The sequence below is a fragment of the Cricetulus griseus genome, chromosome 2 (assembly GCF_003668045.3).
Source record: "Cricetulus griseus strain 17A/GY chromosome 2, alternate assembly CriGri-PICRH-1.0, whole genome shotgun sequence".
Lineage (NCBI taxonomy): Eukaryota > Metazoa > Chordata > Mammalia > Rodentia > Cricetidae > Cricetulus > Cricetulus griseus.
In genome coordinates, this window is record NC_048595.1 from 86615178 (window position 1) to 86640303 (window position 25126).

Genomic DNA, 25126 nt, shown 5'->3' on the forward strand with positions numbered 1-25126 from the left:
CCAAAATGAGATAAGAGTGATTGAAGATATCCCACCATCAACCTTTGGCCTATAGACAACACACACACACACACACACACACACACACACACACACACACACAGTATCTGGTAACTCGGGGGAATTGGTAACTTGAGGGAACCGGTGGACTGTATTGTTTTTACCCATAGAGACTTTCTTGTGATGGATGGTGGCAGGTTCTGGAGCCTTCAAGATACAGGTAGTGCATCCTGGAAACAGGCAAGTCTCATGCTCTCACACAACAGACCAGATTCTATGAAGTCACCCCAAAGATGTTGCTGCAGGAATGTCCTCAAGTTACCTAACTGCAGGCCCTGGTCACTGTGACCCACTTTCCACAGGTTACCTGCTCTCAAAAGCTCCCAGGGAGAGCCTCTTCTGTACCTGTCTATTTCTGACTTGCATTGTCCTGAGTTAAATGGTTGGGTTCAAAGCATTCCTGGGAGAGCGACCTCTTAAAATAGAATCTGAAATCTCCCAAATGTTCCATGCTGTTTTTGTGTGTGTGTCTCACCCTCACCCCCAAAGCCATCTTTTGTTTGTGCCATCAGCTTCAAACTGGGTGCACCCACTAGATGAATGGGAGGAGTGACACTCCACCCTGTCATCCCCCCTAAACATAGGGAGGGGTTCCTTATCCCTGCCCCCAGGAGGACCCCACTGTTCATGCTGTCCTCTAAGGAATCTATCTACAGTGTCTTGACTGGTTCAAAGCACTTGACAGCGTTTGACACTCCATGTTAGTCACCACCTCTACAGCCGAGAAGGAGAGAGATGCTTACTGTGGCTCTGTCCCAGTGCCCACATCAGACTGCCCCATAAACACTGGAGCAGGCCGCTGAGTCCCACTCTGGAGTGAAGTGTGGCTGAATGTCCCCACCGGCTTCTCACTTCAGATGACTGAGAAGCATCAGGGCAGATAATCCCACAGGGGGACCTAGGCCAAGTCACTTTGAGGGTATTTTGGATGGCATTTGAGTATTTTTAGCTGTTAGTGAAGAGTTTTCCTCCCTGCACACTCTCTGGGTTCCTCCAGGGGAAGGAGCTGCAGCTAGGGTGCAAGCAGCCAGAAGGAGCTGACCTGGGATTAGCATTTGCTGTGGGTAATCCGCAGCAGGTCATGGTGTGTTTGCTGTGTAATGTGTGAGTTTTCCAACTTAGAAGTCACTAGAGAACCTCAGCTAAGGGGTAGAAGGAACTTAGAAAGCTCAGTTAAGCTCACAGTGGTGGGTGTGTGTGTGTGTGTGTGTGTGTGTGTGTGTGTGTGTGTGTGTGTGTACACGCGCGCACGCATGCACATGCATGTGGAGGCGATGTTATTTCTCAGAAGCCATCACAGAGTCATTCATTGACTTGGAGCTTGGTAAATCGGCCAGGTTAACTGACAGGTGGAGCCAGGAGCCAATTTTGGGTGACTTTCATTGCGCTCTACCTTATTTTTATACATTTTATCTGTCTCTCTGTCTATTTATTTGAGACAGGGTCTCACTATGTCGACAAGGCTGGCTTCAAATTCACAGAGATCTGCCTGCCCCTGTCTCTTGAGCACAGGCATTGAAAATGTGCATCCACTGAGATTTATTTTTATTTATGTGTCTCTGTGTTAATAGTGCACATGCAATCAGAGGCCAGAAGAGGGTGTTAGGTCCCCTGTAGCTGGTGTTATAGGTGTTGTGAGCTGTCCAGCTTCATGCTAAGAACAGAACTTCAGTCTTCTGCAAGTGCAGGAAGTACTCAGCCACTCCAGCCCCTGCCTTGAGTTTTTTGAGACATAATCTCACTGAACCTGTAGCATACATATTTGGCTAAATTGTTTGGCCAGCGATCTCTAAGGATGTGTTTTCCCCCATACACGCATGGATTGTAGGGAGATGAACTCAGATCCTCACTCTTGTAAGGCAAGCTCTTTACTGACTTACTTTTCTCCCTGGTCTCCTAAACTCAGTGTCTCAAATCATATTTATATAGTTTGTCTTAACCCTACTTTGTAACCCTCTTGCAGCCTTGTAACTTGAAATTTATGCTTTTGTTACTTTGGGAAGTATATATTCATAAACTCTATAAAGATTTTAGTTTTCCTCTGCATACAGTAAAAAAAAAAAATGTTGCTTCTAGTTCTTGGTTCATTTTAACACTTTCTCCTCTTGATGTTTTCTGACCTAGAAACAAGATTTGGGCCAGTCACTTCTGGACTTGGCATACGGCCACCTGGGTGTGACGGAGAAGGAGTACTTTGGCTTGCAACATGGTGATGACCCAGTAGACTCCCCTGTAAGTGTTCACACATAAGAAGTGCTGCTTGTCTGCTTGGGTTGGTCTCATAGCTTATGTTTTCTCACTCAACAGAGATGGCTTGAGGCGAGCAAACCCCTCAGGAAGCAGCTGAAAGGTAGGTATGATCTCACTTGGGTGTGTGGCCATCTGTCTTCTCCTCGGGGAGTTAAGGGGCAGGGCCAGGGAGAGATGATTCAGCTGTGCTTCAGAGCAGCCTTAAGCATCCCAGCTGTGCAGAAGGGTGAGGGGAGAGGAGGCAGCTCACAACAAGGGAGCCTTCGCTTATGTTTATAAGGGAGGAAATGGATGAAGGATGGGCCCATAAGAAAGAGACATAAAAGGGCTGGGGTGATGTCTTAGTTGGTAATATGCTGGTTGTACAAGCTTAAGCACCTGAGCTGGGATCCCCAGCACCAACGTAAAAAGCTGGTACTGTGGTGCATGCCCAGTGCTGGGAGGATGAGACAGGGGGATTCTTGGTCTTTGCTGGCCAGACCCTCTAGCCCAATGATGAGCTCCAGGTTCAGTAAGAGACCCTGTCTCAAAAAACTAGATGGAGATACCTGAATTCAGCCTGTGGTTTCCACGTGCACATACAGACACCTGCACACACGTGCATGTATGCTCACACACATACACACACATCTACTCATGCATGCACACACACACACACACACAAAGAGAGACAGATGTAAACCCTCATACTTTCCAACAGCACAGATGCTGGCTCATCCATCCTGAGTGAGCCCCTGTGTTGCTTTCAGCTCCCAGTGGGACAGTTACTCCAGTCATGCCCAGCCTACCTTCTGGCCACCCCTCCTCAGCCTAGCTTCCCTCGTGGCTCTCATTGGCCCTGATAGGTACCTGTTGTTCCAGACTAACTTGACCAGTCTACAGGACTTCCTCTGAACTGCCCTTCAGTCTCCTTCCTCTGTAAAGAATGCTTTTCCTCTTGACCCAGAGTCCACCTCCTGCCGTTCCTCAGGGTTCCACATATATCTCCTTTTACCTGAAGGGAAGTGCATACTCTCCCCTTCCCTTTCTTTTCTTTGACCACTCTTCCTGTTATCTCACAGTGTTTTAACTGCCTTTCAGGACTTTACTCTTATTGCATTCTTCTCTGTCCCCTTCGTGATTCTTGACACATAGGAGATGGCCAATCACATGAGGCCTAGGTAGTTATTATCTGTCATTCTCTCCCTGACTCGTTCTTGCAGCAAGCACATCCCTAGTGCTCAAACCAAGGCAAAGCACTGTGTTAATCCTGGGAAATGCAGTCGAAACCAGATTTGACCCCTGCTCTCATGGTCAAGTGTAGAAGTTGAAAAGAAGAGTTCTATGATAGGACTATCATACTCACATGTGCGTTCGTGTACACACACACACACACACACACACACACACGCGCGCGCGCGCGCGCGCGCGCGCGCGCGCGCGCATACTTATGCTCTGAGTCCACAGAAGAACCAAGAAAGACAACGAAACCATGCCTGAAACACCAAAGTAACAAATGGTGGAAGGGGGAAGACTGGAGATGTGAGAGAATGGGGAACTTTGCTATGGAGCTAGCGCCACCCACTGGTAGCTAGGTGTGTATACAAAGGCACACCCACCCACCATTAAAGACTCTTCTTGCACCAGCTCAGAGGTGACAAAGGAAGGAACTAAGAGATGACAGAGTGGAGCTGGGATGAACCAAGGCAGAAAACCAAGGCAGATGAGCAGAAGGATTAGCCAGCTGGGCAGATCACACAAGGACTTGGATTTCAGAGAGCACTTCGTGCTACTTGAGCCTGTAGACAGGACCTGGGCATATTTACCAAGTGTCAGAGACAGGGTGAACCCAACAAGGTCGGGTCTCCCCATGACTTGGCAACAGTCGGATCTTCAATCAGACATGTGGCTAGTTTTATCCCACAAGCAAATTGGCCCTTGGTGTTGATGTCTAAGTCACATCTGAGTGGTGTAGCCCTCTGGATCACAGTGACTGTTGTGATGGCCATTGAAATTGCAAAAATATTTTCCAGTTTAAAAAAAAATAAAATAAAAAACTGGTGCCTAGTCAGGAGAGCCATTTACATCCCTGTCTGTAAAACAGATCCACTGAGCCCGCAGGTATGTGTTTAAGTTCTAGAGGCTACAGGAAATGCTGCAAAAGCGTAAGTCACTATGTAAATGCAGGCTGCTTCAGTTCTTTGTGAATTTTATGGATCGATGCTGGGTTATTTGTTTTGTTTTTCGAGACAGGATTTCCCTGTTTACTTTTGTAGACCAGGCTGGCCTCAAACTCACAGAGATCCGCCTGCCACTGCCTCCCAAGTGCTAGGATTAATGGCATGCACCACCACTGCCAGGCTGATCAATGTTGGTTTTAAGACTTTTACACATTCCTAATACAGAGATCACTATTTGAACAGGGCCCTAAAGCAGACATACAACCAGAAGTAGGTATCACAGTGGAGCAGATGCTATGTAGGTACTTTTGGTGTGTGTGTAGGCTTCTGAAGCATTAGCTTACACACTCTGGATCTGAAATTGGGGCTTTTATAATGGAAAATATTGTGGTTAAGTGAGAAGTACTCCTTTTATGGGAGAGTAGCGACTGTGTTCATTGACTTTTAAAGGGAAAACCTAACTTGTTTTTCAAAAATGTTATAGGAGGTTTCCCCTGTACCCTGCATTTTCGAGTAAGATATTTTATACCTGATCCCAACACACTGCAGCAGGAACAAACCAGGTAATAACCTTATTCTCTTGAAGTTCTCTATCTAGTATATACAAATCGGTAGCCAACAAAAATGTGCTCTTTATTTTCTAGCTATGGACACATAACTTGATTTGGGTATGACCTCCCCAACAATCATGATCCAAGAAGAAATTGGAGTTACATAGACTGAAATTTTAATCAGCAGTCTTGTTTTCAGTTTGTGGTCTACATCTCGCAGCCCCAAACTGGTGTAATTTCCTGCACGTGGGCACCCTCTCTCTCTTCTCTCCTCTGTCTGGTAAACGTTGTGAATATTAAGGGTGCTGAGTCAGTTCTTCTCAGGCAGGCCTGTAGTAGAGCGGTCACCCATAGGGTACATAATCTGGAATCTGAGGGGCTAGAGTGAATTCCCTTGAGGATGACAAGCTTAGCTGTAACCAGAATGTTCCATCAGGTCCCCTTTTGCAGGGGTGAGGAAGGAGAGTGCTGGACCCAGCTTGTCTTCTGGATGAATCAGCAGGTGCAGGAAGTTTGGGAGGCAGATGGGGGGTGGCAGTGATAGGAGCTGTTTACCCAAGGAGCTTGCAGGCTGTGCTGGCTCTGGTTGGCCCTGAAAAGTGGGTTTTCTGGGTGGAGAAACTGGGGCATGCAGGATGGGAAGGGTTCAGTAAGAAAGCCGTTGTTGCCTTGGCCTGGAAGACCATGTCAGCCATTTCCCCTGTCTTATGGCCACTCTGAGCCCCTTTGTAACTGTCTCCCTGGGAAGAAAGAGGCTGTTCTGGATTATTGAATCTCATTTTATGGTAGAAAATCCCGCCAAAGAGATGCCATTAACTCAGACATAGACTGCTCTCTCATTTTTTCTTTCTTCTGTTTAATGGCAATTACACAATCATAGCTTTTAATATGTTTAAATGCCAGTTGTTCGTTTGTTACTCTGTTTTTCCTTCTTGTGTATGTGCTTCTTTCCTCCAGAGGCAGCTCATGGGGCCGGACTGTGTTTATCTTTATGGTAAATGTGAAGCCTGTGTGAGGGAAGCCTTGGTAGCTCCTTGGGAAACCACAGTGAAGTGTATGCTGCTTTGAATCATTTTGGTGTACTGCCCCACCCCGGTCACACCCACACCCTCGCCACACACCCCCGCCACACCCCACCCCCATCACACTCCACCCCGCCACAGCCACTACCTACCACCACCCCACCCCCACCACAGCACAAACACATCAGAATACCACCACCACATCACCTCCCCCACCATACCACCACAACTACCACAACACCCACACCATGCCACACCACCACTACACCAAATAGCCACCATCACAATATAACTTTACTCAGGTGAACTAGGAACATTGGTGAGATACTCAACCCAGCATGTCACGTCGTAAGCTAACTGACACAAAGCTGGTGGCATCATCTGTCAGGATGTGTTTTAAACTACCCTACCAAGGTTTCCTCAGAACACTCTGGTATAGCAGACTCTGGTTGAGGGATGCTTAACAATTACAGGAGGAGCCCAGCACAATGGTACACACCTGTAATTGGGGAGGTAGATGAAAGAGGATCCCTTGCGCACAGTTTAAGGCCAGCCTAGGCAACATAGCAGTATTCTGTCTCAAACAAAACCAACCAACAAACAAACAAACAAAACCCTTGAAGAATTATATATGTACATGTGCTCGTGCTATTTTTTTCTTTTCTTTTTATTTTTTTAAAGTGCATGGTGACTCACCAAATTGGTTTCACTCAGCTAAAAAGTCCCAGCTCATGTATGGTGACCGTCCATACTGTCTCATTCCATACTGTCTCATTCCTGGAATGCTGGAGCCTCCGATGTGTGACACCATGTCGGGCATGCCTAGAGTAGAAAGGCCTGAGGGAGATGCTTCCAGGGCCAACCTTATCTCATGGTCTCCTCCAGTGCCCTTCATGGCCATCAGCTTCTGTACCCCACAGGAAAGAAGCTGAGATCTTGTGGAGTGAGTCTTCCTGCCCCCAAGGGACATCTAGGGAAATGTAGGGCAGAGAGAAGTCTTGTGGAGAAGTGAGGCCACCTTCAGATCTCCAGAGGAGCTGCAGAGATGGGGAGCAAGTGGGGCTACAGTGGGGATTGGATTTTAGCTGGAGATGAACGATAGACTAGTGTTTGTCCTTACCTGAGTTACGTGTCAGTTACTCTTCAGAGTCCCGGGTTCTGATAGGATACTCCTACCTGAAGGTGCACAATGTACAGTCCACTATAGCTGCTTCCTCCTGAACAGTGGGTTCCAGGTGTCTCACTCAGCAGGAACTAGGGCTGCAAAGTGTTCCTATAGCCAGTGAATGGCTGGGACTATTTCATCTTTATATTATGTACAATAATATAATGCCTGCAGTCCAGAAGAAGGTACCAAATCTCATTCCAGATGGTTGTGAGCCACCATGTGGTTGCTGGGAATTGAACTCAGGACTTCGGAAAGAGCAGCCAGTGCTCTTAACCTCTGAGCCATCTCTCCAGCCCTTGTATTTGTAATTTATAGAAAGGGTTTTACCTCTATTCCTGGCACATGCAATCTTCTTATGCTCTAAGTTTGCAGCCTCTCCAAAGAGGAGTTTCATTTTAAGGAAACTTGGCTCCCAAGAATCAAAGAAGGGCTGGGTGTTTGGGGGGGGGCACACCTTTAATTTCAGCACTTGGGAGGCAGAGGCAGGTTGTCAAATAGAGAAGCCCTGTCTCAAACCACGCCCCCCTGCAAAAAAAAAGAATCAAAGAAGGAATGCAGTGATGATGGTATGATATTGGTTGTTTTGTTTTTCATCTAGACAGGAAGACAAGTCATTGTTCTTTTTTTTTTTTCCTGAAGTTGAGGTCTGTTCCATTTAAAATTCTGTTACTGTGATAAAACACCCTAACCAAAAGCAACATAAGGGAGGAAGGGGTTTGTTTCAACTCACAGTTCCAGGTTAAAGCCCATCACTGTAAACAAGTGAAGGGAAAAATGAGATAGCCGGTCATATCACATCCACAGTCAAGAACATGGATGTTCGATTGCTTGCTCGTTTATGTTCAGCTCAATTTCTTCACTCCTGCACAATTTAGGAACCCCTTCCTAGGGAAAGGTGCTGCCCACAATGGTCTGTGTCTTCCCATATTAATTAACTTATTAAGGCCATTGCCACAGACGTACAGGCCAAGATGATGTAGACAGTACCTCATGGAGATTCTTCCCAGGTGATTGTAGTTTGTGTCAGATTGACAGTTAGCCATCACAGGATCTGGATGAAGTACGCTCTCAGAGAGGGTCGAATGCTAGACATGCCAAGTCACTCCCGTTGGTAGCTTTCCTTTCTTTATTCTTGTGGGCACTTCCGTGTCTGTTTATTGTGCGCCTCCACAACTGCTGTGACTGATAAATTTAGGTCATTCTAAGCAGTGTTCCACTTACTGACAATCTCTAATTACAATTTGAACTCCTTGGGGAAAATAATAAAACCTCCTAATTTTGGGGTGCAGTGCATTCTATGATTCCCATTTCTTTACACGTGATCCTGTGGGGTTGACTCAGATTTGCTCTGCAAAGGACCAGGTGGCATTTGGTGAAGGATCTCTGAATGTTCAAGATCTCATTTATGTCCATCAGTAAAAGCCTAGGTTTTATCAGTGGATCAACTATAGCTCTGCCTCTTTCTTCTTTCTCCCAGTATCCTTCCAGGAGGAGAGAACACTTAATTCTGGTTGAATGTTAGCTTGGATAAACATAGAAACCAACTAGAAAGAACTGGTTATGTTCTCCTAGGTGGAAAAGATGATCCCACTACTGAGTGGGCATGAATTAGCACAAGTATTTTATTACTTTTCTTATTGCTGTGACCAAATCCTTAAGAAGAAGAAGAAGAAGAAGAAGCTACTTAAGGGAAGTGGGTTTGTTTTGACTCACAGTTCTAGAGGCTCCAGTCCGTCATGATAGAAGGCCTGGCGGTGGGAGGGTGAGGCAGCTAGCTGATCACATTGTGCCCACAGTCAGGGGCACTAGTTAGTGTTCGGCTCACTTCCTCCTCCTATTCAGTCTGAGACCTCAGTCCGTGAATTATTCATCAGATTATTCACCAGTTATTTATCACCAGATTCAGGGTGGGTCTTCCTTCTTCAGTTAAACCTTCTGGAAAAACCATCAGATACACCCAGAGGTGTGTTTCCATGGTGATTCTAAATCCAGTCAAGTTGACAGAAAGGTTAACCACTCTTACACCCATGTGACTAATACCATCTATCGATGCCCTAGGTTCAACATTACACAGTGTGTTGATAATAGATCCTAAGCTTGGTAGTGACTTATATGAAGCACATAGATATTGTTCTCATAGCATGCATGTCCAGGCTAAAGGAAAGCAAAGCTAATCCATAAAATGTGTCTGAGTACCGGTTTTCCTAGACTGGCAATTCTGACTGTAGAGAGTTCATTGAGATGTATAGCCTCTAGGTCTGCTTAATTTTGTAGTGTGATTTCTTTTTTATTTGTGAGTTCTTTATCATGAAGTTTTAGTAAGTTACATTGGAGATGGTGTTATAGCTTCACAGAGTCACTGGGAGGCTGAAATGAGGAAGAAAGCCTCAGAGTCCCAGGCACCCAGCCCCAGGCTGCAGATAGGAGGTTGCAATACTGTCTGAAGCATCCAGGGCTCAAAACAGCCAGCTCCCTGACCTTTCTCAACCCCAAGGAATATGAGACTGGTTTGTTTAAATTGCCAGAGTGATCTCTCTCCTGTCCCCAGCACTTCTGCGCTTGTCTGTATTAGCTTTCAAGAGGTTTCCCTTTTGTCATCTTTGGCCAGACCCTGGAATGTCAATCCCGCTTGAATCTGGGTTTTAAAAAAGAGTGGGGGATAGGAGCCAAGCGTCACATGTATGCCGCGTCCCTAAATATAAATGCCTCCATGGTGCTTCCTGGCCTTGCCAGGCCTGTGGGTGTTGGCCTCCTTTTCCCCTATCTGCCCCAGGGCAAAAGGAGCCTGGAACAGTTTGCCCCCAAGGCAGCTCTGGGCTTTCAAAGCTGACTCTGCTGCTCTCAGGTCCTGGTGACTAGGCTCCCAATACCTTTGCTCCAGCACCCATAGTTTTTAGGCTATAGGACAAAGCCCAGCTGGAGGTTGCACCCCAGCTAAGGCATGATCTTCACAGGCCCACCTCCTCTTAGTTGCACACAGAGGAACAGGGGCGGGGTAGGGGGAGTGTATACATGACCATTCAGTGTTTAGAGCAGCAGCCTGTGAGTGTCTGTGGGCAGCTTGTACACAATGCTGTGGGTCCCCCTGCCTAATTAAGAAGGCCCATGCAGCAAGTAGAGCACCCTTGACTCCTACCCCATCCATCCCCTCAGCCCTCCCTAGCACGGGGCACCTAGGCAGTTCACAAATGGGTAAAATGGTATTTGCATACATATATTCCAGTTTTCAAATGTGCATTTTTGTTGTTGTTGCTCGCTTATTGCATTCTGAGCATTCATTAACAAACACCGTTGTTTCCTAGGCATTTGTATTTCTTACAACTGAAGATGGATGTTTGCGAAGGAAGGTAATGAGAATTTCATATTCTTCTTTTCCTGTCAGACTAGCCAGATTCCTGGTTTTAATCTAATGAGCATTCATTCCTGGCAACAGTATTCAATTTAAACAAAGCCCGTACGTTGGGGGCTGTTTTCAACTCCATCTTGGTTTACAGAGGCTAACAATCGAGAAATTTTGTTCCATACTGCGATTTTATTACAAAAGATACAGTGATCTTTCTCGTAAAGACTTGGGGCATTTTAAGAGGACAGGAAAGACCCTGGATGTAAAATGGGCCTCAGGTCAGGTAGCAAATGGGTATGAATTAGAGGCACTTCTGAGCCCGTGGTACTTCTGGGTGATTTATCTTCTCTCTAGAAGCAGCTGTGTTCAGACGTGAGCATCTGCTTGTGAGTCAGTGCTCTGGGTGTATCCAGACCATCTCAGTGCTTGGAAGGTAGCTGAGAGTGAATAGAAAGGGAATTGAAATTCCACAGAGCCCCCCATCTTCTTCTTTTTTTTTCTCCATTTTTTTTATTAAATTAAAAACAAGATTGTTTTACATGTCAGTCCCCGTTCCCTCTCCCTCCCTTCCTCCCCTGCCCCCCACTAACACCCTACTTCCCATCTTCTTTTTTTTAAAAAATATTTTTGTTTATTATTTTTAGAGATAGGATGAATGCGCACACATGTACGAGGGCGAATGTACCTGTGCGTGCGTGCGTGCGTATGTTCTTGTGTGCATGCACATGCCTGTGTGTGTGCATGTATGCGCCTACCTACTGAGCCCTCTCACCTGCTGGCCCCTTAGCATTTTCTTGCCTTATAAAAAAATCCCAAAGAGCTCCATCTACTTCCATTCTCCTTACCCCCACTTCTTCCTGTGACTTCAGCTCTACAGCAGAGAGGGTCATCAGAGGCCATTGGCCTGATGCACCACAAGGAGGCTGGCTGTTAGTTGTGACTGGTGACATGAGACAGAAGCCCATGAAGCAAGTGAGACCATTATGGGCAGTGGGGAATCACAGTTAGCCTAGGATTTCAGGAGCTCTGATGCTACTGTGGCCTAGAAAAGTCTCTGTGGGTTGCTGGGGGTAAGCCAAAGTTAGGGTTGGTGGGGAAAATAAAAATGAGATTTCCCTGGACTGCCAGAAGGCCCTCCCATCCCCCATTCCAGCTGGAAGCCATTTGTGGTTGACTTAGAGGAAAACGGAGAGAGGGGGGGCTTTGCAGACCGAGTGGGGGCATGTGTGTCACATCCACCAGACAGAGGGAGCAGCTGCAGGGTCTTAAAGCAGAGGTCAGGCTATGGTAAGAGACAAATCCACAGACATGGTGTCTGTGCACGAGGAGAGACTAACAGAGACTAGGGCTTCCCTCTGCTACAGTCCTGCAGACCAGAGACAGAAGCCTCCTTGAGGGGCTAGCCAAACTGTTAACTATTTAGTGATCACAGACTACCAGAGCTTCGTGAATTCTATGTATCCTTTCTCCAAAGTACATACCTTCTCCAGAACAACCTGTAGACCAGTGCTGGGGACTCCTCTTTTGCATTACGAGGCTGCCTCATTACACTTCAGGAGAACCCCATGTTCAAAAGCCCAACTCCTCTCTTGGACTGTTCTTGGCAGTCATGGATACCTGTTCAATGGCTCCCTTATGTGCAGACTCTTTGTTTTTCCATAAATACTGTTCTAGCACCTTTTGCTTTGGTTTTTTGGGTTCTTTTTGTTTGTTTGGTTGGTTGGTTTTGGTTTTTCGAGACAGGGTTTCTCTGTGGCTTAGGAGGCTGTCCTGGAACTAGCTCTTGTAGACCAGGCTGGTCTTGAACCCACAAAGATCCTCCTGCCTCTGCCTCCCGAGTGCTGGAATTAAAGGCTTGCACCACCACCACCTGACTTTCTAGCACCCATTTTATGAGGCAGGTTCCACCCTGTGCTGACCACCAGGCCAGGGCCTCCCCTTCAGCCTTCCTGTACTCCAAACTCTAGGACTATGTTGTCCTCCTTTTTGCGTTCCCAAATTAAGATACCCCTTGGAACATCCAGATGAGTTAGTAGGAATCTACACCCTGGAGTAGATCCCCATAGAGCCTTATCAGGTCTCCAGGTGGCCCTCACCACCTGCTGTCAGGCTCATCTCAGGTGTGTATCCAGCCATCTGTGGCCAAGGATATTGTGATGCTGTTGGCATTTACCTTGAGATATCAAACCTTCTGACTTGTTTGAATAGTCTCCAGTACTGTAGGATCATCTCTTCTCTGCAGAGATGGGTCACCCAGGACAGTCCCTTCACTTGACACATGGAGGCCTGAACCACAGAGGAAAAGAAATCTGCATAGTAGCATATGGAATGCTGAGAGCAGCATACAGGCTGTTGTTGTTCTATATACTATGTATTTGAGCACCAACCATTCTTGGGAATTTTTTTTTCCTTCAGTCTCTATAGGATCTTTTCATCTAGTCTGAGCCTCCATAGCTTGTTTCTTGGCTGTCCGTCAAATCCACTCAGCTGTCCATCTTCTAGCAAAGACACTAGCTAGACATTAAGTGAAGCTCATATTAGTAGGAGAGTGACAGCTTGTACTCATCGCATACCTACTTGCTTTCCTGAAGATGCTCAAGATGGGTAGATAATGAGCAACCGTGGGATACATCCATAGACTCAGAGAGACACATGTTTCTGCAGGGACACACAGAGTTACTCATGGGATCAGGGGGCCTTCAGATAGGGGCGCTACCTTCATATGCACCTTAAGAGCCAGCAGGAGTACAGTGGACAGAAAGGGAAACTGTTGAGGGCCAACCCGATTAGACAGGCAAGTGATGACTCACACGTGGGAACTTCATAGGCTGCCATGGAAACTACATGTTCTCTCAACTTGCCACAGGGCTGGAAGATGCTTTTAAAATCTCATTGTCTCCCAGTGTTACTGGTAAGGATGCCTCCCTTTCCCAATTGGTGCCCCTTACTTTTCCCATCCCATTCTTCTTCCACTCAGCAGTGGTTCTTGCTCCAGGTCTGGTGGCAGAGCTCTTGAGCAGACCACAGAGTCAGATTTGAATGGAGGGGGAAAAAAAAAAGAAAGACAGGTAATGTCATTGAGAACAGGCATTTGGGAGGACAGTGAGGTTAGCTGGAAATAAGAACAAATCCAGGCCGAGCCTGGATTCCTAGTGGGTGGCAGAAGACAGAGAAGCAGGCAGATGGTTGAATCCTGTAAACCTCAGCAAGGTCAGTAGTTTAAGAATAGTCAGTAATGAGCAAATTGAGAATGTGGGAAGAGGGGGGAGAAAGCTATGAGAGTGAGAAGGGAAGAAAAGGAAGGATGCAGAGGTCATGAGGAAGCAGAAATTTTGAGTCAGGTGTAGATTAGAAGAAAGGACATATGACAGGTAGGATTTTAGTTGGGGGGTGGTAGGGGAGGGAAGGGAGGGAGAAGGGAACTGGGATCGTCATGTAATTCAATCTTGTTTGTAATTCAAATATATAAAAAATAAATAAATAAATTGAAAAAAAAGTATTGATACTTTTAAACAGTAGTGGGAAGTAATAAAAAAATCATACCTGTTTTTTTTTTAAAAAAAGAATAGTCAGTAATTAGTGAATTAAGTAATTTAATCACAGAATTGCAAATGTTAAACTATAGAATACCTTTGATTTTTCCTTTTATTTTTCTATTTAAAAGGTGTCACCATTCCAGGAAGGAGGTGACCAAGAGTCCTAAAGGAGGTAGTCAGAGCCCAATAAGTCTGTATTAGAAAGATTGGAAGGCTACTTACATTTCGGATTCCATTTTCTCACTTTCCTTCTTGTAGTCTGAGCATGCCATTCCAACCCAAGATCACCAGCTTCCTGGTCTTTATGATAGTTATAATTTTAAACCCAAAGTTATGCGGTTTTTTTTTTTTTATCTTCAGAAAACTCTTTAATGTATTCCCTGTGCTATTTGAGATTGATTTGTATTGTAGTTGCCTTTAAGATTCATGTTGCTCATTAACAGTTAATGGGGAAAAGAAAGCCATGGGCTGTCTGTGATATATGAATGTCCATAGTTCTTCTGACTTAACTCATCCTCATTTCTCCTGACAGGTTAACGTGCCCTCTCAACTCAGCGGTGGTTCTAGCTTCCTATGCCGTACAATGTAAGTCCTGAGATTGACTAGGTAGTGGCCAGCTTGTTCCAGCTAGCTATTGAGAAAGCCCCCAGCTGCTCTCTTTGAGGGAGTCTCTTCGCCAGGATTCCTGGAACAGAGCACCTTGTGCTGTCCTCATAGTAAAACTTTCAACCTGAGCCACACTCTCCTCTTACTTGGGGATATCAGATGGACAGTGGTGCTGGGGGAAGGCGTGGTGTGGCATTTTTTTTTTCCCCCAGGGAGCTATGAAACAGCAGACAGCTACACCCAGCTTTTTCCAGAGCTTCTGCCCAGGTATTTGGATCTGGTCTCCATACAAACCCCTACGGAACAATATTTATATCTCTTGCCTCCTCTGGACATGGAAACTGAGACCCAGCTAGGTTAAAGAATTTGCTGGAAGGCACCCCTGCTGCTTGCCTGATGCCCATTTAAAATGCTATTGAGATCTTATGAATTGTTATTAAGAGCCTCAGTGTAGCTAATGGTTATGTACTGGTCTGTGACCATTCAGAAGCAGGAACATCAGAAGTTCAAAGTCATCCTTGGCTCCATGGTGAGTTCAAGGCCAGCCTGGATGACATGCGGCCCTCCTTAAAAAACAAAAGAAAACAAAAAAATATATATGAAGAAAATAATTTGAATGTTTTATTTAGCCCATTTAAATATTATTTTAATATACAGTCAGCATAAAAAATGAATGAGCTATTTTTGTTAGTTCTTTTTTTCTTTTTTTTTTTTTAAATTAAATTTTTGAGATCCCATCTTGGATTTGCAATTTCCACACTTTTACAATTGAACAAGCCACACATAATTACGGGTACCACTGTGGATAGAAAAGTCCAGATAGAGTTTTCCACCAAGACTGGTTTAAACTACAGAAGAAATTTCTTCATTCTGTCAGCAAAACTTAATTAATCATATTCAGTGTCAGATCCTGTAAATGGTGAAATACCACTTTGCCATTCATTGGGTTCGTGGTGCCAGCACAGACACCGTGCTACTTGTATTGAATTGTGTAGTAGCACACACAATTCTGCCTTTCCAGAAGTCTCAGCTGACATGGCAGGTGGTTAAGAAAGCAAGATGATGATGTCTCAGAGCAGGTGCAGACTAAATGACTTATCGTACTGTGGCCTCAGAAACATAATGGCAAAAAAAGGAAGGAAGGAAGGAAGGAAGGAAGGAAGGAAGGAAGGAAGGAAGGAAGGAAGGAAGGAAGGAAGAGAGGGACTGCTAAGGTGTGTTTCCTTCCTTAGCAATAAGGACAGACACAGGAGAGGTGAGGAACAAAGCTGGTGAAGCCGCAGCTAAACTGCCTACTGCAAGGGACCAGAGAGTGGGAGAAACAGGATGTTGGGTTTGACCCCATGATGTTGAGCCATAAATAAGGTTAGGCTCCTAACTGGAAAGATGCCCAGCATCAATCAGCTCCATCTTACCTGCCTCCCTTTTCAGGATGGGAAATTCAAAAGAGGTTGCTTTCTTCCTACATTACCAGCTGTGGCATCCACATGGGGAATGGCACAGTGTGTGACTTTTCCCAGGAAGACGTGAACCTACAGATAGGGTACCAACAACAGACCAAAGAAACTATTCCGTCCAAGTCCAGCTTCGTGAGCCCCTGGGCTTATACTTTAAAGGAGCATGGCTGACTTTAAAAAGGGCTGCTTCACTGAAATTCCACCCAACATGGATGATGACCTCTCAAAAGCCGCATGAATGGAGCCACCCCATCAGTTAACATCCACATACTGTGTACCAGGAAGAGCTGAGGCAGGATGGCATGTAGCAGGTAGTGAGTAGGCAGGAGAGAGTGAGTGGCTGGAATCTCAAGTGACGACCTAATGGCCCTCCTCCCTCCCTCTAGAAGGGAAAGTTAATGGGCACCGTCTTGTGAGGCTCCAGGACAACAGTCACGCTGCTGCTATGATTAAGATGGTGCTGACCAGGAGGGCAGTGTTCTATAGCATACAGCCAGAGTCAGCATGTTCTCAGCTGTCTCTAGATTTGTAGCTCCCATTTTTTCCGGCTGATCAGAGGCAGGGACTTTCTCACGTTGAAGACGGAGGTGGATGCTCACCACTAAGCATCAGGGCTGAGAGACAAGAACTTGAGGAAGGCAACAATTGTGTTGAGTTTAATCCGGTCCTATTCATTTGTCACTGTGTGATATCACCTCGCTGAACCTCCGGCTTCCCACCTGGGAAAGGAGGTGATGCTGGCACTTGTACCAACTTGGCAATGTGGCTGCCTCACTAAGGTGGCCTATAGTAAACAATTCCTCATAGTTGAACCAGCAGTGACTGAGTAGGTGAGAATAGGGATGGAAACCTTGTTGCCTGGGTCTTGGCTTTTCTCTTATCTGCATGACCTGACCTTCCAGGCCTCATGTGTTGAGCAGGGCTAGAAATGTCTGTTCTGCTTTGGAGAGTCATCGGGAAGAGAGCACAAACCACTGTATGAAGAACTCTTTGCATAGACTTAACTCCAGGTGTCTTTTCCTGTCAGTCCAGAAGAAAACTGTGTTGTCTATAGGGTGGGATTAAAGGCGTGTGCCACCAACGCCCGGCTTTTATTTTGTTTTTTTGAGACAGGGTTTCTCTTTGTATCTCTGGCTATCGTGGAAATCACTCTGTAGACTAGACTGGCCTTGAACTCCAGAGATCCACCTGCCTCTGCCTCTGCCTCCTGAGTGCTGGGATTAAGGGAGTGCCACCACCGCCTGGCATGCATACATTTCTTATAGGATTAATTCTTAGATTTAAAAGTAGTGACTTAGAAGGTATACTAACTACATTTTTATCTGATACATTTTGGCGGTTGTTCCAAGATGAGTGTCCAATATTTAAGTCCTGCCTGTGATCTGCTAACCAAAGCACATTTTCTTATTAGATTAAAATGCACAGTATTCGAGAGATAAAATACTTTCAGCATAGTGGCTGAAGATTGCTGCTGGCTAGTCAAGGGCTTATGAGGCACATGAAAAGATTTAGGAAGTATGTAGTTTCTCCATAATGTTTTCTGCCACAAGCAGGTACTGGACTAGCCTCGGGATGAAGGAAGTTCGCTGCTCTCCCTAAGGACTCCACATCTTGCTGGGGATGCTGGCTCTGAAGAAGAGCAGAGTATGATCCCTACGCAGCTTGGGGAAGGGAAGGGAGTCTAGAAAAGTTATCAGAGGAAGGAGCCCCAAAAGGAGGCTTGAAGATCAAGCTAGAATTGGAAGACTAGCTGGTTGAGGACTTGCCCATTGGGGCCAGATTGGTCACTTGAAACATGGGTACCTGGGGTCTCAAGTTGTCAGTAGGCCCCTATAGTGGGGAGTCTATGGATGTAGATCTTGCCTCTTGTTCAGTCTTCTTATCTGTTTAATAGGAATAAAAGCATTATCCATGATTTTGGGGAGTGTGCGGGCATTTGCTGAAACCCTCCAGAGAGAGAATGTCAGTGATACCCTTTGCAGCCCCCTCCCACCTCCCCAGGCTTTTGCAAATCTGTCTGTTGTGGCTGTTAACGTTTCCCCCTAGTGGTTATCCCAGAGCTCTGCACTGGTTATGTTAAGATCAAAATGTTTGTCAGTGACTTTGCTAAAGCAAGAAGCTTATAGTTTGTTTATTCCTGTCAAATGAAAGTTGGGTTGGGACAACTAGTTAACTTATTCAGAAGGCTCTCCGTAAGCTAATGAAGCCAACAGAAAAATTGGTTTCAGCCTTTGGGCTTGGGAAAAGCAGTCACAGCACTTGTTGGCCTTCCAGGACATCAAGAGAAGACTTAGCAAGCAGCTCACTGCACGGACAGGTGGGGGAATTTAGGGTGCTAACTCAGACCACTATCACCAAGGTCTTTACTCTGCTGAAAGCAGCCTGTATCCGGGGTGGGTCTTTTCCCTAGGTCTCAGTTCCTTTCTCTTTAATGTGAACTCCAATGAAGATACATTAATGCCTTCTCACTGGGTGCCCTGTAAGAGCATCCCAGTGGTATTTTTTTAAGCATACTATTGTGAGTTAACCGCCTCCACCCCTCACCTGCCACCCTTGCACTTACATGGAACTTAGTCCTAAGTCCTAAGAGGTTCGGGTTAGAAGCATGGAATTGGAAACTAACGAGGCACTGGTTCATGAGGCTCAGAGCTTATCACAGCTGTTCCCACAGAAGGCTTTTCTTGCGATGTTGTCAATACTTGTTGATGCAGACCATACCCAAGAGGCAAAGACTAATTATGATTTTTCCCCCATTGTATTTTAATAGCTCATTTTGGAGACTTTAATTCTTCCATACATCATCCAGGCTATCTTGCCGACAGCCAGTTCATACCAGATCAAAATGATGACTTTTTAAGCAAGGTGGAGTCGCTTCATGAACAGCACAGGTGCGGGGACAGGATGGGAAGGGAGCATGTTGGGGCTCAGGTTGGGTATTTACAGATACTGTATCACTTTGTGTTTGATGCTCCCTTGGCTTCCTTTGTTGTTGCTATTTGTTTTGTACCTTTAAGCTGGGATGGTGGTAAATATATATTTATCATCACTTGCATTCTTGGGAAACATAAAAATGCAATAGGAATTGAAGGTGATAGCTGGCACATTCCTCCTTCAAGATGTCATAGACATTGGCTAATTCCTCCAGGAAATGCCCATTTTCAAGCTGATTGACTGGCCTACAAGCCGATTGAACCACCCATACCTTTTAGCCATTTACCTCATTTAATAAGACAGGCGGTTCCCTCAGGTGTTGTTGAGTGGAGAGCTGACAGGGTGGGTAGTTCTGGATTCAGACTGCTTTTCCTCCACATAGGGAGACACCGAGGGACAAGCTTTGCTTCTAACAAATACTTTCCCATTTTCAATCTCCTCTTCCCACTCCTCACGTGACTCAAAGCTCCTGTGGCAGCTGCTCTGTTCCCATTAAATGAGGACCACACTGACCCAGGCCAGCTCTCCAGAGACATCTCATTTCTTGGGAAGGCCATAAAAACAAAGGGCAAGCTACCAGCGTACCTTCTTAGAGGGCGCTGCCAACCCTCTCTCCCGGAATTGCTCCTGGGACAGAAGTCAGTGTCCTAAAATAGCACAGGGCCACTGGTTTTTGAAGCGTGAGGCCACTGTTGAGAGAATAGACAGGCAAAAAGATGAAAGATTACCTATTAATTGAACAACGTGGCACAATGAAGGCAGGGATTCTGCAAGGCGACAGATAGTTTTCACTGTCTGAAGACCTCTCAGAAAGCTCATTAAGTGGCGAGTGTTTCTTAGTAAAAAATGAGGTGTCCAGAGGAGGTCAGGTTCATGGACAAAAAGAAAACCCTACTTCAGTAGAATTAAGTTAGAGTGCTTAGGGGGGACTAGCCCAAGGCATTTAGTAATCTTTAATAACTATTACAGAGGACTATTACAACATTTTTCCAGATGCTTTAAATTTTTAAACCCTCAAGTTAATGTTCTCCAGCTACTGAGAGAGCTTTGCAATTTCTCTTTTCTTCTGCAGTGGCCTAAAGCAGTCAGAAGCGGAGTCTTGCTACATCAATATAGCCCGGACCCTTGACTTCTACGGAGTGGAGCTTCATGGAGGCAGAGTATGTATCCTTTAGTTCAGAAACTATTGTTTATTTTTAATTATGCAAGTGCACAAGCTTCCTTGGGGAATTGTTTCTCTCCCACTGGAACAAAGAAGACCTTTTAAAAGCTGGTTGGGGGCTGGAGAGATGGCTCCGTGTTTAGAAGCACTTGTTCTTGCAAAGGCCCTGGGTTTGATTTCAAGGACCCACATGGAGGCTCACAACCTCCTTGGGAAGCAGGCGCACACGTGGTCCTCAGACATAGATGCAGGCAAAACACTCATGCACACAAAATAATGAATAAAGCAAATCTGAGAGAGGTGGGGGCGGGCTTGGAAAGCTGATTGAATACCTACTGGCTTATCTGATTTTTACTGGTCATCCGGTGGATTGCTTTTTTTCACACTTCTGAAAGATAATAGCAGAGGAAACTTACAAGCTTTGTGGCTAAATGGGCACAATCCATTTTCCTGTGTTTTAAATGTTGTAGCAAGCATACAAAATGATGGGCTTAGGGGCTAAAGATGTCTTTTGTCTGGTAGAGGGCTTCTCTAGCGTTCATGAGGCCCTGGGTTCAATCCCAGTACCATGTCAGCTGGGTGTGCTTGTGTACATCTGTGATCCCAGCATTCAGGAGGAAGGGGCAAGAGGATCAAAAGTTCAAGGCCATCTTCAGCTACGTAGCGAGATTGAGGCCAGCCTGGGCCCCCATCTCTAAAAACTGGGAGGGCATTAATGACATTTCCATGCATGCATATTATTGTATTTTGCTTATATTCAACCTATCAACACCCTCCCTTGTCTCTCCTCCACATGAACCCTTCTTCCCCACAAACGGCCCCCCTTCTACATTCATGTGATTTTATAAATCTATTTTTAAGTGGCAGTTTAATGAGCCAAGGTTTCTACTACATCTTAGGTATTACTCAGATTAGAGCTAGTTACTCAAATGTGGTAATGTGTATATGTCTGTGTATGATGTATGCAGTATACATATGTATGCATGCTTATGTGTGTACATATGTGTGTATAGCTAGATACAAGGTGCATGCAGGCCAGAGGTTGATGTCCAGGGTCTTCTTAGTGACTCTCCACCTTCATCTCTTAAAACAGTATCTATCATGAACCTGATATTCACTACCTGGCTGCCCAGTGAGCACCAGGGACCCACACCTGTCTCTACTTCTCAGTGCTGGGATTACAATCCTCTACAACTATGCCTAGGTGCCAGGGATTGGAACTCAGGCCCTCATGCTTGCACATCAGGCACTTTGCGGAGTGAACCATCTCCCTAGCCCTATTCACACTTAGTAGTTTTATAGAAGAAATTACAGTGGCAGGATTGCGAGATTGGTAAATCTTTTACATTGGGATTAGTTTAGTAGAATTGACTATAATATATATCATCTACTGGGCAAGTTGCTGTGTCTGGATAGACAGTTTCTTCCAATAATTACATCACCTTGGGGATTGTCATATTTCCTACTTTATAAATAGAGGTCATTCAGTTAGGACATGGCCTCAGCACTGAATGTCTTAGTCACTTTTTTATTGCTGAGAAGAGACACCATGACCAAGGCAACTTATAAAAGAAAACATTTATTGGAGCTCATGGTTCCAGAGGGTTTGAGTCTGGTAGGGGACATGGTAGTAGGCAGGCATAGCTCTGGAGCAGTAGCTGAGAGCTACATCCTCATCAGCAAGCATGAGGCAGAGCATGTGTGAGCACTATCTGGGAGGGGCACGGGTCTTTTGAAACATTAAATCCTGCCACCAGTGACACACCTCCTCCAACAAGACCCTGCCTCCTAATCCTCTCAAAACAGTTCTACCAGCTGGGCACCAGGCATTTAAATATATAAATCTGGGTTGGGCATGGTAGCAAATGCCTTTAATCCTAGCCCTAGGGACACAGAGGCAGGAGGATCTCTGTGTGTTCAAGGCCAACCTGTTCTAAATAACAAGTTCCAGGGCTACATAGAGAGACCTTGACTCAAAAAGAAAAAAAAAAAAAATCCCCCACCAAAACTTGTGAGGCCCATTCTCATTCAAACCACCACACTGACTGATCATGCCAACATTTTAGCACTGACACACTAACATTTCTGCCTGTCATTAGCCCACCTCATACCCACAATGAAACAATTATTGGGCTGGAGAGATAGCTCACTCCATCAAGTTCTTGTTGCAAAAGCACAAGGACCTGAGCTTGAGCTCAGAACACATGTAAAATGCCAGGCTTGGTGATGTGTACTTTGGAATCACAGTGCTGGAGAGGCAGGGACAGAAGGTGGAGACAGGAGGACCCCTGGGCCACCATGGCTCCATAGACTAGCTTCCTGATGAGCTCCAGGACTGTCTCCATGACTTCAGTCCATAGCTCTCAAGGAACAATAGACATTCAGGGTTGTCCTCTGGCCTTCATACTCTCAAATTCACATATGCACACACATGTGTATCTGCACACACACACATGTGCACCCGCACACATACATGTACACACATACACATGTGCATACACACACAGTACTAATTAAGCACCAGCTGTGGGCTAGTCTTTGTCTCAGATACTTTCATAGGAGATCTTTGGGTCTCGTTTCTACTGAAACCTTGCCAAATTGGTGTTCTTAGCATCTTCATTTACAGATGAGAGAGAGCAAAAGCCTGTGGAAGTTGAATAAATGATCTAAGCTTCTCTTGTCTGTTAAAAAATCTACACATTGTGTGAAGCTTACAGAAACACTTCTTTGTCTCACTTCTGTTCCATGAGTTCTCCATTAGACAGGGTCTAACATGGAGGGAATATATTGTCTCTTATACAATAATAGCTTGGGATGTAACTGGTAAGTTTTATTCCCTTTTGGAAGTTTTTTTTTTTCCTCAATAGAATGTTTTAGAGAACCTTATTCAATGGCAGAATAGGAATGTCTTCTACTTCCAGATTTAATCTTCACCTTTTCTACCCTCTCCTGTCAGTGAACCCTTCAGACTGGCAGGGTGTGTTCATACCAATACTTCTGAGGTTGAGGCAAAAGTAATGTAACTTTGAGGCCAACCTGGGCTCTATAGTGAGTTCTAGGCCAGTCTGGTATACATATGGAGACCCAATCTCAAAAGGAAAAAAAAAATTGCTTGGTGCTTAAAAGTACTTGTTGCTCTTGTAGAGGACCAGGGCTTGATTCCCAGCACCCACATGGTGTGGAAACTGAGTAAATAGCTAACTGGGGTTAACTGTAGTTAGCTGGGGTAAAGGTGCACACTGAAGGACAATGGAATGCCTAACGACATTCAGTCCTTGGCCCACCAAGCCATTCATTCATTCAGTATCTTTTGCTGATCTGTCCCTCTTTCTATGCCGCAGTCTTGCTCTTCACCATGCTGTTCTGGCTTTGCTTACATGCGTGGTTTTAGCCTGGTGCCTAGTGTGAATGCTCAAGACTTCCTCTGTAGCAACACCATTTCCCTATCCACTTTCTATACCCATTTTTGTTCCTTTGTTGCTCATAAATGGTTGCTCATCCCAACAGAAAATGAGCATTTGTTACACCAGCCATGTGCCAATTCTCCACCTAGAGCATTTTATACAACCCTTTTCCTGGTTTGTATTTTCTCTACTTTCAGCCTGATAGAAAATTTGAGGTGGATCCCTTGACTTTTTATAATGCAAGAAGGAAAATGGAGTCTCTCCTGGACCTCAAACAACATTGGCTACAAGTGGCAGGCCAAAGGCTCACACTCACCCCTAACTGGCTCTGCCCCATGTCTATAGTTATGGTATCTGTTTGGAAACAGAAATATGTATGACTCAAGGAAGGAACTCTTGTCCCTTTGAATGTTACTTGCTTATACTTGCTTGGATTTAAAACAGCTTTAAATGTCTGTGTTTTCCTTCTGTTTCTGTATGACATACGGCTGTGCCAAACACACAAGCTCTTAGTATAGTTACATTAGATTCATAACCAACATTTATTTCTTAATTGGATTTAGAGTCGTTTCTACATGTGTAATTTTTCTTTATTATTTCATAATAGCTAAAGCCTCCTTAGTAATTGAAGTTGAGATCTGTAGGAGTTGTACAGAGAAGAGGCCTATTTAAGTCTTATGTGGCTCCCAAATGCTGATGGTTGAAAATTCATGAGTGTTTTTATATTTGATTCTGTGGAGTAAATATTCTTACCTGGTAACTTCCTAAACCAGGTATCATGACATACTATGCGTGTGTGTGTGTGTGTGTGTGTGTGTGTGTGTGTGTGTGTGTGTGTTCACTTTAGAAAAGCTGGGTGCCAAGTACTTGGCTCTTAAGTGGCTGCTAAGTGGGGCTTTTTCCTGTGTTCTGTGGCATTTCCCCCTCTTGAGCGGATACATACTGCTATTTATAAAAGCGTGGGTACTTTAAAGTTAGCAGCGGATGAGCATGGCTGTAACACACTGTGAACCTGGACTCTTCTTTCCCCCACCAGGATCTGCACAATTTAGATCTAATGATCGGAATTGCTTCTGCGGGCATTGCAGTGTACCGAAAATACATTTGCACAAGTTTCTACCCTTGGTAAGTACAAACACTTCGAATTGTCTGAATCATGCTTTAAAAATATGCCGAGCAAAAGTAATGCTAGTTCTAATTTTAAGCTTTTATTTCTGAACAAGGGCTAGAGCATTCCCCCCAATTTTTAAGCTCTGAACTTTGAATTTGATCCAGATTTGGCACCTGGGAAAGTAAACTTTGGTTTTCATTAACTTCCCTATGCCAGTTGTGCTGTGGTTGGGGTAGCTGGTAGATAAATGGCAAGTCTTGGAGTTGAGTCATCTTTCCATCCCCTTGTATGTATGTGTATGAAATCAGTCCTAGATTCTGATAACCAAGAGCCTGCAAGTAATACAAGCCACATATATGTGTATAT

The 25126-nt window shown here is 45.1% G+C and overlaps 1 protein-coding gene across 3 annotated transcripts in view; it reads left to right on the plus strand.

Annotated features, from left to right (window-relative positions):
- Ptpn3 (protein tyrosine phosphatase non-receptor type 3) overlaps positions 1-25126 on the plus strand; it is a 119362-nt gene that overhangs the window by 38427 nt on the left and 55809 nt on the right. For all 3 annotated transcript variants that reach the window (XM_035439872.1, XM_027403048.2, XM_035439871.1), the window contains exons 3-10: positions 2185-2292; positions 2368-2410; positions 4954-5032; positions 10513-10557; positions 14622-14674; positions 18920-19040; positions 20156-20243; positions 24686-24774. In XM_035439872.1, the coding sequence (XP_035295763.1) occupies positions 2185-2292; positions 2368-2410; positions 4954-5032; positions 10513-10557; positions 14622-14674; positions 18920-19040; positions 20156-20243; positions 24686-24774 (626 nt within the window). The remainder of the gene's footprint in view (positions 1-2184; positions 2293-2367; positions 2411-4953; positions 5033-10512; positions 10558-14621; positions 14675-18919; positions 19041-20155; positions 20244-24685; positions 24775-25126) is intronic.